Below are 15869 nucleotides of genomic sequence, written 5' to 3' on the forward strand. Positions count from 1 at the left end.
AAAATCTAGTGCCAATCATCAGCTCTCCACCCTCGTTTGAAAAATGGCGCGCATTTAGCGATCTTACTTGACTTCAAACTACATGTACCGTAGTGGTAGACTCGCACTTTTGCTTTTGCACCTCGCCCCACAAGCCCCACTCCACCCATGAAGTCCACACCGTCCAAGCGTCTCCGCCTCACTTAAAATGATGCGACCGGCTTGGTGAAGGGCTAGATAATCCCTACGAGGTCGACCAGTTGACAGCGCTGTTGTGGTGCGAGGATGCCTGGTCAAAGGTTAGTGCTTCGACCATACGCCACTGTTGGAATCATTCCGGACTCGTAGGTAAAGCTGCTCTTCAGTTCATTTTGAAATAACTAAATCAGTACATTGGAAAAGTATACTCAACTTAACATCAATTTATATATTCTGCGTCTTTATTTATATCAGGCGTTCCTTACTCGGGCAGATTACTGTACATGTAAGCTCAGTTCGGTACCATGCACAAGATGTGTGGTAAGTTATTGGAGACTGCAGCGCAGTGATAGACTGAGTTCTGCAAGTTGCAGAGCACACCCCGAAATAATGAACATCGCTAAAATTTCAACGAAGACAGTCTCCTTCAAGCTCGTTCAGAACTGCTGTTGCTTCGATAGACAGCGGAGGACGACACCTGCAGATCGACAAAACTCGATCCCAATCTGTCTGGGGTCGAACAGCAAAATACTATGGTCCTCATCGCGAAATTAATCCCGGCTGGAATTGTGGATGGGACAACCCTGAGGGTCTGACTGTCTTTCCGTAGTGGTTGGGCGGGCTCTCTTGGTTTTAATCAAGAGAGACCACGTGCGTGACGCGAAATGCGCAGCGAGGGAAGTACCATTGTTGAATTCGCTCAAGACAAGCTCAAGCTCAAATCTCATAGCTCAGATCAAAACATGAAGTTCGCCGGTGGCCTCCTCGTTGCGGCCATCGCCGTCGCCTCCGTCAATGCGTACTGCCCCGACGCGTGTCTTGATGTCTATAGCCCGGTCACGGACGAGAATGGCGTGACGTATCCGAACGAGTGCTCCATGCAGGCGGCCAAGTGCAAGGGCGAGAAGAAGGACGAGAACATTCTGGACGAGTACAAGCGCATCTACGGAAAGTCCTTCGGCGCCTCGCGCGGCGTCGACGACGACAGCAACACGGACGACTCCGCCAGCGACGAGTCTGACAGTAACGAGAGAAAGGTCACGGACGGAAGTGCCCCCAAGTCATACTGCCCCAACATCCTGTGCCCCGCCGTGTACCAGCCCGTTTCCGACGAGAACGGCAAGATGTACCCCAACAAGTGCGCCATGGAGGCTGCCAAGTGCAAGGGCCCCCGTGAGAACGTTCTGGCCAAGTACAAGCGCATTTACGGCCGCTCGTTTGGAGCTTCGCGTGACACTGGCGACGAGGCCGACGATGAGGACGACGACGCTGCTACCAAGTCCGAGAAATCGGAGAAGTCGGAGAAGAGCTCCAAGTCCGAGAAGAGCTCCAAGTCGGAGAAGAAGTCGCACGCCAACGGCAGCACTATCGGCCAGCTGTACGACGACAACTCCGACGCCGGCACCATTGGCGGTGACAAGCCCAAGCCCAGCAAGAAGTGCGCGGACGCGTGCCCGGACATCATGAACCCTGTCTGCGGCTCGGACGGCATCAAGTACTCGAATCCGTGCGAGCTCAAGATCGCTGCGTGCAAGCACCCGGGCCAAAACATCGTGGAGGACGAGTCCGCGTGCTCCAAGGTGGCGACGCAGGACGACACGATTCTGCGCGAGTCGAGCAAGACGATTAAGCTGGATTAAGTAGCTGGCTGACTCGGTTATCGTTCGCAGTGCCTAGAGTATAGCACTGCTTAATGTACACGAGTGGATAGGAACCTCCACTTGTCTTGAGCTATACACAATGAATGCATGAAAAAATGGATCATTCAGCAGTATTCAGCAGAACTTGTTGCCGCATTTTGCTTGCGAATCCACCAACCGCAGTAGGATATCGTGTGCCACCAAGTTGAGCTCGTACTGTAAGTCGTACAACAAGTATTATAACTTTAGCCGTTGCTGTTCTCTGATGATGTCATTAGTACTAGTATAGCAGCATCCTCACGGCGAATTTTCGCCCCGGTTGCTAGAGAGGCATTGCTTCGGAAAATGTTGTATCTTAGCTTCTCAGCACCGCCCCCAAGTATCCTATACACACTCGTACTTTTACCAAATTGGTTTCAAAAATATATGCACGAAGTGCCGGGTTTGCATCAGATTTTATTAAAATGACCGGGCTTGGAGTTTAATACGGTATAGGCAGCACGGGGACCGATGCCACGAGCGAGCGCAGTGAGCACTGGTAGACAGCGCGCGTGTTCCCGACGTTGTACACATGCTGATCAACTAGAACTTGCATGTCCGAGTCATCCGTCGCCGCCATAAATGAAGACAGGAAAGAGGCTTGACGTAACAGCAAGGGATCTCGTGCCGCATCTGGTAGTGCCGTCGTAGCTTTCGACCTATTTCAACCGTAAATCGATGTATAGTCTTTTGCTTAGTCCTGGTTTCCATGCTACAGTAGTAAATAAACACTTTTCGAATCATTCTAAGTGGCTTTGGCGTTGCCACTGTTGGCCGCTGAATCGATTGCAACAAAATTCCGGGTGGACATCGTTAAATATCCCCCGTAGTACCAGGCGAAATCGTGCTTGGGCATTCAGCAAACCAATATATGAGTAAAATTGTAACTCATGGCGAAAAATTCAGTCACATTACATTTGTAACAGGTATGAAATGTAGCCATGCGGCTCTGCAACCGCTGCCGCGATCACCGTCTGCAAGCGGCAACGACAGCCCGAAGTGGCAACCATGCGGAGAACTGCACATGAAGGATCTTTGGGCTAGAGGGCCGTGGGCAGCGGTCCGAGGAACGGATCGAAGCGAGTGGTGAGCAGCGCGCGACGGGTGGCGTGCTCCGTCGCCGCGCGAGCTAGCGAGCGCTCACTTGGGTTTGTACCCGGACGAGAGCAAGTGGGGCACCCGCGCAGCCCTTGCAGCAGCGCACGGCGAGCTGACGGACGAGAACGAGCTGGTGGACGACGACGAGGTCGTGGACGAAGACGAGCTGGTGGACGAAGACGTGCTGCCGGACGAAGACGTGCTGTCGGACGATGACGAGCTGTAGCAGGGCGACGATGAGCTGCAGTGGATCGATGACAAGCTGCAGGATGATGACGAGCAGACGGACGACGACGTGCTGCCGGACGAGAACGAGCTGTCGGACGAGCTGCCGGACGAAGACGTGCTGACGGACAACAACGAGTTGACGGACGACGCCAAGCTGACAACGAGAACGTTCTGCCGGACGAGGACGAGGTGCCGGGCGATGCCGAGCTGACGGACGAGAACGAGCTGCCGGACGTGAACGAGCTGACGAACGAGAACGAGCTCCAGAACGACGAGAGCGAGTCGCAGGACGACAACGCGCTGCCCTGGTTGTACTGAGGTTAATAAATAGGGGCGTAGGTCCCGGCTGCTTTGCGGTGGCCCACAGGTGTTGATGTTGAAGTGACAAACCCCTCATGACGACGGACCTTGGCGCGGAGGCAGCAAAAAGCACTACGAGCGACGGCCCGCTGACGAGCTGGCGTTAGCAGACTCGTTACACATTCAACGACCACTGGTATTGGATGGTTTCCTGAGTTAATTCGAGGGAAGACTATTTTTCAGAGATAAGAAGGCGAGTACACGGAGAATAGACCATCTCAGCCTCCACGATCAAGGCCAGCTCGTCGGCGTTGTGTAGATGCAGTCATTTCCAAACTCTCAACGCGCCAGAAGCAGACAACCCAGCCCACCACTCCCTGGGGCTTCGTCCAGCTCCAACACGGAGCTCGACTAGCTAACACGTATCCGAACATGATTTGACTGTGCCCCCATCGCTGCAATATCTCTGAAAGCACATTTGCTCTTACATTACATTAATTTAAAGCTCATTGAAACAGCGAGACCAGCAGTGTGCCCCCCCCCCACACGTAAGTGCTTTTCACAATAACACGAACTCACTGTAAGTGATTTAAAAGAGCTTCAAGATGAACGACTACACGTCTCACTCCACATACATGTTCGCCAGATTCACTATACAGTAACAAACATTTCACAAACGCTAGTGTTAGCTATACATTTGGCGTTTGTGAAGACCAAAAGTTGGTGTCAGAATTGCACATTGCTACTTTAAATTGCTCAGGAAATAGCATGCGATTTTGGAGAGCAACGACGTCTTACTTCCTGTGCAAATGACAATACATCGTCTATTTATCAAGGTTGTCAGAATAATATACCAAATGTCAGGGCAAAAAGAGAGTTCTCCACGTTTTCTTCACAGCTACAGAGCACACATCCTGGCTATTGTCTCCACTATATGGCACGTCTGGCCTAGTCACCGCTTTCTGTATCATGCCAATCTTCGTACTCGGTTGCCCCCGATGCTGCAGAACTGTGTGCAGCAAGCGATTTATAGATTTCTTCAGTCAACCATTGCAGCAACTAATGCAGCGTCGGACAGAATATACCGTATTTCGCATGTAGAAAGCTGCACATGATGTTCACAACAGAAAACATACCTTTAAAAAACGATGTGCATCAAAATATGTATTGTAGAAGAAAGCTACACCACAACTTCGTCCAGAATGACATTGCGGTCGAAGTCTTGAGTTTGGTCGACCGCCTTGGCCACTGGCCCTACTAGCGATAGGTTCTGCAGCTCTGCCACCAGCGACGCGGCGGCGAGGCACTCCTCGTTGAGGTGTAAGTCGCATTTCTTGTATCCATTCGCGATGGTGTCGGAGCTCAGGCTCTCCCAACTAGCGCGAATTCAATGGCACATCCCGGCGCGGCCTGGTGGAGTCAGCTTAAACTTGGCTTCCGCTGCATCAGTTGCCGCTGGATGTCCTCGAGCCAAAACCTGCGCAGCCAAGTCTTGAACAGATGATTCCATGCTACGTCTGCAGGCTGGCAAACAGACGTAGCATGGGGAGGCACCTTCAGCAGCACCACCCTAATAGATGCAGCGTAAGCCAGCACTTCAGCGGTCCAGTGGCCGCTGAAGTCATCCCAGAGGAGCAGCACGGGTTCTGCATGCGACGTGCGGTAACCAAAGTGAAAATGTAGGAACCTTAGCGAAAGATCACTGTTCCACCAGCCTAAAAAGAAAAACAATAATAATAAAAAGAAAATGAGATAAATCATTTTGAGCAAGTAAAAAAAAGAAGCGTACCTTTGCCGTTGGCGTAAATCTGCAAACCGGTTTCAGCTATCAGCTTCCTGATCTCTGGCCACGTTCGCGTGCCAAAGCCACATCGTTTTTCGTTGTTCTCCTTGACAATGGCTGGGTTTTTCGATGGCTTCATCTTGAAGACTACGAAGGGGGTATAACGTACCCCGCTTGAATCCCCCAGTAGCATCACGGTCGCACGCTCCTTTGAAGAGCCGGCACATCTCATCCACACACGCGAGCATGCACTGTTTTCTTGGTAGGCAGATACTCAAAAAATGCAGCTAGAGAACATAAGTTAAAATATACATTCGCAGTTAGAATAAATAAAAAACAAACCTGTCTGATCTGCATTGTAGATTCGCGTAATACCCAGCTGCCGAGCCATTTTCTCGACTTCTGTTGCAAACTCCGCTTTAACCTTGGCAATATCCTCGGGGCTGATTTGGCTTTGACGAGTTGGAACTCGCATACTCATGCGATGGCGGCCTCGGAATCCTTGAATCCATTTGTCAGACGATCGGAAGTTCCTGATGCCCGCTTCAGCTGCAACCCGCCGTGCTTGTAGGGCCAGCATGCGCGGCGAAACAGGCACACCTTCCTTGCGCAAACTGTTCACCTAGAATACCACTTCTAGTTCTACCTCTGGTGGGAGGATCGTCCCAACTCCTAAGCTTCGCACCTTTAAATGTTTACCTTTGCTATTTTTCATAGTAGCCTCAAGCTTTGCCGATTCACGCCGCCAGCGCTGGATCATCGTGCGCTTCGAGTTATAGAACTCGGGGGCCAGATCGTGCCAGAAATGGGCGATTGTATGTTTCATCTTGGGCTTCGGCGCATTTGCCCAGAAGGACAACACCTCGAGTTTCTTTGCGACGCTGACACTCTTCTTGATGTGCTTGGTCTGGTAGCGGCCTTTGCCATTTAGGCGTGGCCTGCCGACTGGCCGTGGCTTGGTGCGCGCCATCGGCAAAAACAAATTGGCGCCAACCCCCGAGAGCGCGGGCTACGAAGTGCAATGAAGTGAGTGGTGAGCATTTGTATTAGTTTTGAAAGGGTTTGAGTACTGCATCTCTCTACATGCGATTTAGTGCCATGGCAAATGCCGCGCACTGATTGGTAGTATCAAAGTGCATCTCATATGCCGGTGCAGCTTTCTACATGCGAAATACGGTAACTGCCACCTTAGGATAACTCGCTAGGAATATAGAGGAGGTTCAACTGTACAAAGGGTAAACATATTGTACTATTTATTTCATGGTAAATTATAGTTCTAGCCAATTAACATCGACTTTGAGTTTGTGATATTCTAATATCATACAAAATCCTAGATATATCTTTACTAAGCAAATCATCCCAATAAATGTTTTAACCAATCATATCATCAAAACTGGAGCGGCTATTTATTGGGTGTACAGCGACATGCTCTTCACCATCACTCAGTGCTGGCAGTTACATTCTGTCCGACGCTGTATGCCAACTAATTTTAGTGCTGCCTTTTTGCTTATAGTATAGCCTTTGGACTTGGACTTCACTGCTCCATGCCAGTTTTGCCAAGGATTTATCAGTGTACTGACCGATACCTTGAATTAGGTTATCTATGAATAACTTAATTCTGGGATAGCAGTGAGCCCAAAGGGAGTGCTGTGGCCAGCCCAACACAGATTAATTAGGCGGCACCTCGGTAACTGAAGCCGGTAATACTGAAGCCGAAAAACTGGCCCCGGTAACTGAAGTTAACCGAATATCGGCTCATCCATCTGAAATCAGAGAGTGATGGAGAACATTTGTACCTCACACAGGTCGTAGTCGCAGTGGCCGGATGACACGAATTCATCGGCGGTGAAGGCAAACGGAGTGGCACGCACAGCCCGCTGCTCGTGACCAAGTTGTAGTTGTTGAAAACGAGCGGAGCGGCGCGTACAACCCGCCGCTGATGTGGAAGTTAATTGTATTAGACAGATGGAAAGCTCGCGCCAGCTCCGTAGTCGTATTTCTCGAAAGCGGACGGAACCATGCAAAACCGACTGTTACAGTCATAATCGAGGAGGTCGATCGAGACCGAGTTTTTTGTCGCTAGCAGCGAACAGAGCGGCCCATACAGGCTGCTGCTGGCGTAGTCTAGAGTTATCGAAGACGAGCGGAACTGCATGTACCGCTCGCTGATCAAGTCGTAGTCGTGGAAGTCGAGCAAAATCGATTTGAAGCCGTTGATAGCGAACGGAGCTGCCCCTACAGGACGCCGTTGATGTTGTAGTCCCTGGCTTCGTAGTCGTGGTTGTCGAAGCCGAGCGGGGTTGCACGTACAGTCCGCTGCTGATGTTGTAGGCATAGAATGCAAACTTACAGATCGCCTCCGTAGTCGTAGTGGCTGCCGGTAGCCGCTTCAGTCAGTTCGTGCTGAAATGGTTGCTTGTTCTGAGTACGACAGTACCGGCGTGCAGCTCCGTTCGCTTCGGCGGCTACAAACTCACTGTCTTCCGTCTCTTCGACTACAATTTGACCAGCGGGCTGTAAGTGCAGTCCCGCTCGCGGACTACGGATCCGGCGCGAGCTGCACGCGCAATCTCGCCCGTCGACACCACCGACTTGCTGTACGGTCCTGTCCGTCGCTTTGACGCCTGCAAGGTCGGTCTCGCTCGACTTGTACAACTACGACTTAAGCAGCGGGCTGTACGTGCAGATCCATTCCCTTTCGACGGCTACCAACTCGCCCTTGAATGTCTACTACTACGACTTGAGCCCTGGGCTGCACGCGCTGCTCTGGTCTATTTCAACGCTTACAGCCTTGATGTCCTCTGTTTACTACGTCGACGTGTGGCTGGCGTTAACAGTGAAAAACAAAAATACTACGTATACGGCTTGAGCAGCGGAGTGACTGTACGTCCAGTTTCGCTTACTTTAGACGGCTACGAACCCGTTCTAGTCCGTCTCCCCCAACTACAAGTTGAGCAACGAGCTGCACATACGTCACGCTCGCGACTACGAAGACGAATAAGTGAGCTGCACGTTCAGTCTCTTACAATTACAACGACAACAACGACAGGAAAGAATACATTAATTTGTGTTCTGTCTGTGATTGATCATACTCCAGTAATATTACGAAGTAACCTTACAATTTTTAAGTTTTGCTTCTTACAGCATTTCCGGGCGCTATCGCTATCGCTGCGTTACTGGGGTATTGAACGAACCCAAACCTCTTTCCCTACGCTCAGGTTGTTGGAGAGCGACAGTGAGGCCCCGGTGGGAGGTAAACTGCTGTTTCTCGTAGTTTTCGCTGACGCGACGACACAGCTGTGGTGGAGATTCTCCACTGGAGATGCTCCACTTACCTCACACCAAGTTCTTTAGCTATCCCAGTCTACACATAGCTCTCGTCCAAACGACTCTTCAGAACATTGTTTCGTACGTTAACGGAGACTTTTTACGGAGCTGCCTCTCATATGTTTTTTGCGGCGGTCATTTGCCTCCTTTACCACATTTAACCGGAATTCATCCACCCCTTGAAAAGGGTTCCACGGTCCATGTGCATAAATCGTCGGTCGTCAACTCTTACTAAACGATTAACGCAATCGTTTGTTCGCTGCTACAAACGGGGCGATCTCCGGTTCGATAAAAAGTTAAGCTCAGTTTAATAACTTGTTAAACCTTCGAACAAGGTAACATTTGAAGGGTCGTCTTTGGGCGCCGTCCAAGATGAGTTCCTGTGTTCTTAAAAAGAGGTAAAATTCGATCGAAATCGCCCCCGGGCAGGCTATGATAGTTCATTTGCCCTACCCCATTCTCAATTGTGATACAGGGGTTCATAAATTGGAGTAAAAAGTACACCTTCGCCGTCCACGACGTGAGCTCGATGGGCTTCTTTCCCGTTGTGTCGTCGCCACCCAGCGTCTTCGACTCGATTTGCCCCAACCTTTGCCCCGCCGTTATGGACCCCGTGTCCGATGAGAACGGCGTCACGTACAGCAACAGGTGCAAAATGCTGGCGGCGAAGTGCAAGCAGAACGGAGGAGGCGGTGGCGCCCCCACGCCGGCAGTCGCTACTGCAAAGCCAAGCATCTGGGACTCCTTCTGCGCCGACGCGTGCCTTGACGTGAGGGTCACGTACACGAACGAGTGTAAGATGCGTGCAGCCAAGTGCAGGAAGAACAAGCAACAAGTGGCTAGCAATGATGGAAACGACGACTCGGCGGCGAAGACCACTCAGTCTCAATCAAGAAGTGTGCCGATGCGTGCCCTGACATCATGAACCCCGTGTGCGGCTCGAACGGCATCAAGTACTCGAACCCGTGCAAGCTGAAGATCGCTGCGTGCAAGAGCCCGGAGCTCAACATCGTAGAAGACGATGGTTCGGTGTGCAAGACGGCTTCGTCCAAGTTGTCCAAGACCTTTGATTTCTCTGGCGTTTAATCGCCACGAAGCGTGATACCAGTGCTGTAGATTGATATCGAGCCTACAGTAAAGTCTAGTCTACAGCGTTGCCTAAAAAAACCGCATGAATGGAAGTTGACCTTGTCAGCAGTTTAAAAAGGAAAGAAACGTTTTTAACGTTACAAATAAACCCGGTACACACGAAATAAAATCAAAAGCCAATTAATTGTTCACTTTGCCATTCTCCACCAAACATGGCGTCTTCCGGCGGGGGCATGAGCAACGCCGACTTCGCGCGGATGTTCCGGAAGGAGGCGCGTCAGGAGGGCGCCGATCAGGACACTAGCACACAGCCGGACGCTTCATCTCCCACCAGCGCCGAACCCGAGTTGAATCCGATGCAGGCGGCGGCTAGGAGACGGCGCCAAGAGATGGAGCCCGAGACGTCCGACGCCGCCGCTGACGAAGCTTCCGGCGGCTCTGGCATCGGTTTTGGGTCAGGAACTGGACTTGGATCTAGCTCAGGGTCTGGTCTGGGCTTCCGACCCAGTTCTGGGTCTGGAATGGGTCTTGGGGCCGACGAGAAGAAGGATCCCGCGGTCAGACCCGTCAAGAGCAAGACGTTCGGCTGGGAGAAGCACACGACGGGCTTCGGCACCAAGATGCTGGCCAAGATGGGCTTCAAGGGCCGTCTGGGCAAGAAGGAGGACGGCGTGTCGGCCACTATCGCGGTCAAGATGCGGCCTGCGCAGATGGGCATCGGTTTTGGGGACTTCGTGGAGGCTAGCAACCTCAAGCAGAACCGGAAGCTGCAGAAGGAGCTCAAGGGGGAAACTGTGGAGGACGAGGAGGCGGCAGGAGCTGCTGCGGGTGCTGTGGAGGACGACAGTCTGTGGAGAAAGAGGAAGGTGGTGGCTGGACGCAGGAAACACAAGCGAGCGGCCGAGTTGACGCAGGAAGCTCACGATATGAAGAAGCAGAAGAGAAGCGACGTCGTGCTGGACATGCGCGGACCTTCTGTCCGCGTACTATCGGACGTGAAAGCGGCCTATGACGTCGATCCACAGCGTGTGGAAGCGGCCAAGCCGAAGTTGGGCGATGAGCTCATTTACAATGTGCGGATGGTGGTGAATCTAGCGCAAGGCAAGATCTACGACTTGACGCAGAAGATTGACATGAACACGGAGACCGTTGCTGCGATGAAGAAAGAGGCCAAGATGATCAAGGCGCAATTGAACGTGGATGACGTCCGGCTGCAGCATATGCAAGCCATGGTGGAGCAAATGAAAGCGCTGGATAAGCTGCGCGAACAAGTTCTGGAGGAGCAATCCGTGGAGCTTATGTTGTCTCACTTGCGCACTGTTCGACGGAGCTTCCCGCTGGAATTCGACGCTCACAAACTGCAGCAGTTGGTGCCGTCGATCTGCATGCCTCCGCTTCGAGCCTTGCTAATGGAGTCTGATCTACTGGAGCAAAAGTCGGGTGAGGCGGTTGTCCAGCAGTTGCGGTTGGTTCAATCGTTCTTGACGGAGCTACCGAGCAAGAAGGCTGCAAAGGATGCAAGTGCGTCGGCTAGCGTACTCCCCGTTATCCGTGAAAACACATTGGCTGAAGGTGATGATCTGTACAACTTCATATTGGAGGAGACGTTATGGCCTGCAATGGTGCAGTGCGTGACTGTGGACTGGAAGGCCAAGTCCGCTCCGACCGATTGCGTTGATGCATTCCTGAGATTCAGACCATATCTCTCGAGTGAATTTGAAGAGGCTTTCTTGAACCAGCTGGTACTCGCTCGTCTGAAGAAGGAGTGCCATCGATGGGACCCTCGCTCCGATACGATACCGATCCACGAGTGGCTTCTTCCCTGGCTGCCCTACCTTGGATCTGCAATGAAGTCTCTGTACCCTGATATCCGGTTGGCCTTAGCTAGCGCCTTGAATCAATGGCATCCGTCGGACCTGTCGGTGTTTGCTGTTTTATCTCCGTGGAGAGAACTTTGGGGTGAACGCGAGTACGGCAAGTTCACTCATCGGCATATCGTGCGAAAGTTGACCCGATGTTTGCACCGCGAGTTCGAGATCAACCCGGAAAACCAATCTCTGGAAGCTCTGACGTGGGTGCTGGCGTGGAAAGACCATCTCCCTGACCGTCAGTTTATCGCTCTGTTGGAAGGCGAGTTCTTCCCCAAGTGGCTCAAGGTGTTGCGCAAATGGGTAAGCGGCTCGCCAAATCTGATCGAGCTCGAGAAATGGTACTGTGGGTGGAAGCTTCTCTTTGCGAAGAACAAGCTGGCGACGAACGAGCGATTACTGGTACATTTTCATGGAGCTCTCACACTTCTGCAGGTCGCAACGGAGTCGGTTGGTGTGCCCCATGACAGCAAACCCCCTGTTCCTGAGTTGAACGGCAGTGCGGCCATGAACTATCAGGATGCGTTGGCACTTGCACGAGATGAGGAGGTGAAGGAGTCACCGGTCCGGGAGGCAAAATCGTCGCCTCGGAGCGTATCTCGCAGCACTGTCAGCTTGAAGGATGTCATTGAAAATCTGGCAATCAGTCACAACTTGACTTTCATGCCAAAGGGTTTCCACGACGGACAGCAAGTGTACGCGTTTGGCAAGCACCAAATTATCATAGAGCAAGGCGTAGTGTTCATGGAGGAGTCCAAGGGAGCGTTCAAGCCTGTAGACCTTGAGCAACTCTTGTAGACAAACAAGCAGCCAGCAGATTCGCATATCAATAGACAAGTAGAAACACTTTTCATCCCTACCGATCAACAACGACACGATTGATCCAGCAATTTGGTGGGAAAAGGGAGAGATGGTCGAACAAGTTGGCTGCGTCATGCAGCCGAACCTGCCCTTCCACCCCCGCAATTGTATTCTAGGAATATGGAAACTAGGTTTCCTACTGACTCACAAACGAGCGCTCAGTGAACTTCGTGCATCGCCCGTCCTCCCAGTCGGGGAGAACTAGCGCACACAGCCCACTTTGACACTCGACAAGTCCTTGCGACGCCAACGAGCACACTTGCACACGCTGCCGTAAGCCAGCTAGCTGAACACTCCCGATAAATAAATGTCAGCATGCCACACAAAGCACTCCAACATGCAGGAAAACCGACGCGCACGACAAAGTGCACGTCGTCCGATCGGCAGCTCGAACCACTTGGCCCACTCGCGATTGTGCTTGCAGAAGGCAAACAGCAAAAGCGGTAGGGCCGACAGCAACTCGGGGCCAACTACAGTTGTTCGCCTGCAGGTTCATCGAACACTTGGTTTACACGCACTTCAATTCCTCCACCCACTCAACTTTGTGCTTGCAGAAGGCAAACAGCGAAAGCCAAGCAGCGGGAAATCAAAGCCGAAGTCAGCCAAGCTTAATTCGCCTGCAGGTCCATGATCACCTTCTGCGTCCACGCAGCCAGCTGCTGCGCCTGCGGGTTCTGCGTGTTGTTAGCGCACTCGCTCACAAGCTGAACAACAAACTGCTGGTGGAACAGCGACTCCACCGCCTTGCCCATCGCCTGGCCCATGTCACTAATTTATACAGGTCACAGCAGACAACAGATTAATAAACCATACACATTCCAGTACCAAGCAAGCACAGATTTCCACGTACCCAATCAAGCCCACCGCACCAGTCGTCACCGCGTCCGATCGCGTCGCAAGGTCGTTCGCCAAAGTAGCCAGGAACGCTCCAATCTGTGGCGCACACTCCATCAGCATCGGGGCCTTGTTGGCAGCACCCAGACCCTGAACAATGCCCGTCAGCGCCTCAAGCACGCTCTCGCGCAGCTGGTTCATGTACTCCACCACTTCTTCGTCATCAGTCGCAATAGATCCGCAGGCACCCGCGGCCTGCAGGATCATCTGGAGCGAAGATACGGCGTAGCGCTCGTACTCGCCCTCGATGGCAAGAGCAATGTCACCGAAGCAGGAAAGCACCGGCGGCTTCACCGAGCGGTTCAGCATGGGGTTCTTCAGAATCTCGATAAGAGCAGCCACGATGTCATCACACAGCGGCAGGATCTTGCCTTCCAGGGCACGGCAAAGGTCACCCACCACGCCCACAGCAACGTTGCAAACCATGTACTCCTCGCTGTTCTTCAGGCCCATGAGCAGCACCGGACCGAAGTACTGCATGTAGACTTCGAACTTGGCTCCAACAACGTTGGCCAGAGCACCCGCAGCCATGAAGGCCTCCTCGGCAGCCGCAGCATTGCGGGTGGAGAACACCTGCAGCAGAGCCTGCATGATGCGGTCGGCCAACGGGTCGATGTCGGTGTTCAGCTTCTGGATGGCAGCAATGAGCACACCGCACAGAAGTGCCTGCAGGCCAGCCTGGTCGTCGTGGAGGCTGTCCGGGTTCTCCATGAGGGCCTTGATGCTCTGCTCCAGGCGCTCCAGAATCACAGGGAGGCGCAGCATGATGTGCTCGTTCACCTCATCAGCACCAGCCTGCACCAGCACGTTGAGAGCCTCGTACGCGGAGCCGCGCAAGTTGCTCTCCATGGCGTTCGGGCGGCTGCTGGTCTCCAGAAGCTTGTCGAAGAGCGTGCTGAAGTACGGGGTCAGCATGTGGGCGGCCGCCTCCGACTCCTCGAAAGCCTTCACGATGTTGTGGATGGCGTAGCAAACGTTGTGGGACACACGCGGCTCCTGGTCCAGACCCTCGAGAAGCAGCTGCATCAGGCCGGGCAGCATCTCGCCGCTGATGCATCCGTAGTGCAGCTCGCAGATGCGGCCAAGCGTCCAGGCGGTCGTGTCACGCACCAGGATGTTGTCGAACTTCATGCAGCCCATGAGGAATCCAAGCGCCTGGCGCACAAGCGGGGCAATCTTGGCCGAGTCCGGGCCGTCCAGGATCGAGCCGAAGGCCATAATGGCAGCCTCCTTGGGGCGCCACTCGTTGCAGTCAATGTTCTGCGTGATGAACGCCATGGTGAGGTCAACACAGGCGTCGCCGACGACCTGGGCCACGAGCGCAAGGCACGTGGCGGCGGCCATCGACAGGTTCCACGAGTCCTCGTCCTGGTCGTCCTCCTGCTTCTTCAGCGTCTCCGTGAGCAGCGGGATGAGCGTGTTGAGCACGGTCTGCACGTAGTAGTTGCACGGGATGAAGTCGGTGCGGCCCTCCAGCTCGGCGTAATTCATCTCCTCGATCAGGTCGAGCTCAACGTCGCACATGGACGACCAGAACTCGAGCGACTGCAGGCCGACTTCGTCCTGGTCGCTCGTGATGGCGTTGAACGTCAGCTTGCACAGCGTCTCCATGTACTCGGCCAGGTACTCGTAGTACATGGTGGCGATGGCCGCAACGCACTCGTAGGCCACGACGCGCGTGCGCAGGTCGGGCGACTGCGTGGCCTCGCAGATCTTCTGCATCAGGTGGTCGCGCTCCTGCTTGCGCTTGAAGTTCTCGCTCACGAACTCCAGACTGTTGCGCAGGGCCGTGACGGCCGCGAGGCGGATGGCCGGCGGGCGGTCGGCGCGGATGCCGTCCACGATGGCCGTGAGGATGCGGTTCGTGTCCTGCTCGTCGATAGCGTTCTCCTCCAGCTCGTCGCAGAGGTAGCCGAGGCACTCGAGCGTGGCGTGGATGCAGCCCTCGCTGCCGCCCGTCACGTTCTGCAGCAGGGACTCGAGCAGCGTGGGCCACTCCTTGTTGGGCAGCTCGATGCTGCCGATCTTGGCCACGAGCTGCGCGCTCGTGTGGCGGGCCACGGGGTCGTTGGACTGCAGCACGCCGAGCGAGCCGTCCTTGATCTGCGTGCGCAGGGCCGGGTCCATGGCCATCCAGGCGTTGATCTTCTGCTGCTGCAGGGCGTCGTCCTTGGCGTCCAGCACGTTCTTGAGGTACAGGCCGGCGGCCTGGCGGCCCACCACGGCGAACTCCTCCGAGGCCAGCGCCTGCACGAGCGTCACCATGAACTGGCCCATTTGCTGCTGCAGCGCATTGTTCAGGAACTCCTCGGCCTGCTTGCGCAGCGTCAGGTCTGGAGACAGGATAAGGCACAAGACAGGTTAGCGTATCCTGACCCGGACAGGTTTGGCTACATTCATACACGTTCACATGCGTACCAGGGCTCTGGGTGTTGAGGAGGGCGGCGGAGATGTCCATGGTTGTGTAGGGAGGGGGGAGGGGAGGGGGGATGCACAGAGGGAGGAGGGGGGAGCACGAAGGCGATGCAGGGGGCGGAGGATCGGCGAAGAGGGAGGGGGCCGACT

At 53.8% G+C, this 15869-nt stretch overlaps 7 protein-coding genes across 7 annotated transcripts; 5 read left to right on the top strand and 2 right to left on the bottom strand.

The window, feature by feature from the left end:
* Positions 1-194: 194 nt before the first annotated feature.
* PHYSODRAFT_482464 (hypothetical protein) lies at positions 195-359 on the top strand (the record flags this gene model as incomplete). Its single annotated transcript, XM_009520797.1, has 1 exon — positions 195-359. A coding segment is annotated over one exon (165 nt), but the record flags the coding sequence as incomplete, so codon positions are not given.
* Positions 360-980: 621 nt separating this feature from the next.
* On the top strand, positions 981-1754 carry PHYSODRAFT_460598 (Kazal-like serine protease inhibitor domain-containing protein; the record flags this gene model as incomplete). The annotated part of the gene is made up of 1 exon (XM_009520798.1): positions 981-1754. A coding segment is annotated over one exon (774 nt), but the record flags the coding sequence as incomplete, so codon positions are not given.
* A 1043-nt stretch (positions 1755-2797) lies between these two features.
* On the top strand, positions 2798-3500 carry PHYSODRAFT_255016 (hypothetical protein; the record flags this gene model as incomplete). The annotated part of the gene is made up of 4 exons (XM_009520799.1): positions 2798-2828; positions 2951-3153; positions 3181-3297; positions 3348-3500. The coding sequence occupies 4 exons, from the start codon at positions 2798-2800 to the stop codon at positions 3498-3500; spliced, it is 504 nt and encodes a 167-aa protein (XP_009519094.1).
* Positions 3501-4662: 1162 nt separating this feature from the next.
* Positions 4663-6235, bottom strand: PHYSODRAFT_324986 (hypothetical protein; the record flags this gene model as incomplete). The annotated part of the gene is made up of 5 exons (XM_009520800.1): positions 4663-4858; positions 5020-5128; positions 5272-5412; positions 5608-5869; positions 5951-6235. The coding sequence occupies 5 exons, from the start codon at positions 6233-6235 to the stop codon at positions 4663-4665; spliced, it is 993 nt and encodes a 330-aa protein (XP_009519095.1).
* Positions 6236-9121: 2886 nt separating this feature from the next.
* Positions 9122-9678, top strand: PHYSODRAFT_255126 (Kazal-like serine protease inhibitor domain-containing protein; the record flags this gene model as incomplete). Its single annotated transcript, XM_009520801.1, has 2 exons — positions 9122-9386; positions 9476-9678. The coding sequence occupies 2 exons, from the start codon at positions 9122-9124 to the stop codon at positions 9676-9678; spliced, it is 468 nt and encodes a 155-aa protein (XP_009519096.1).
* A 215-nt stretch (positions 9679-9893) lies between these two features.
* On the top strand, positions 9894-12347 carry PHYSODRAFT_324988 (hypothetical protein; the record flags this gene model as incomplete). The annotated part of the gene is made up of 1 exon (XM_009520802.1): positions 9894-12347. The coding sequence occupies one exon, from the start codon at positions 9894-9896 to the stop codon at positions 12345-12347; it is 2454 nt and encodes an 817-aa protein (XP_009519097.1).
* A 95-nt stretch (positions 12348-12442) lies between these two features.
* On the bottom strand, positions 12443-15782 carry PHYSODRAFT_344537 (hypothetical protein). Its single transcript, XM_009520803.1, has 3 exons — positions 15723-15782; positions 13261-15637; positions 12443-13178 (listed from the first exon to the last, which is right to left on the bottom strand). Exons 1-3 carry the CDS (start codon positions 15760-15762, stop codon positions 13019-13021), a joined length of 2577 nt encoding a protein of 858 aa, XP_009519098.1. The 5' UTR covers positions 15763-15782; the 3' UTR covers positions 12443-13018.
* Positions 15783-15869: the final 87 nt, after the last annotated feature.

The sequence above is a fragment of the Phytophthora sojae genome (assembly GCF_000149755.1).
Source record: "Phytophthora sojae unplaced genomic scaffold PHYSOscaffold_2, whole genome shotgun sequence".
Lineage (NCBI taxonomy): Eukaryota > Oomycota > Peronosporomycetes > Peronosporales > Peronosporaceae > Phytophthora > Phytophthora sojae.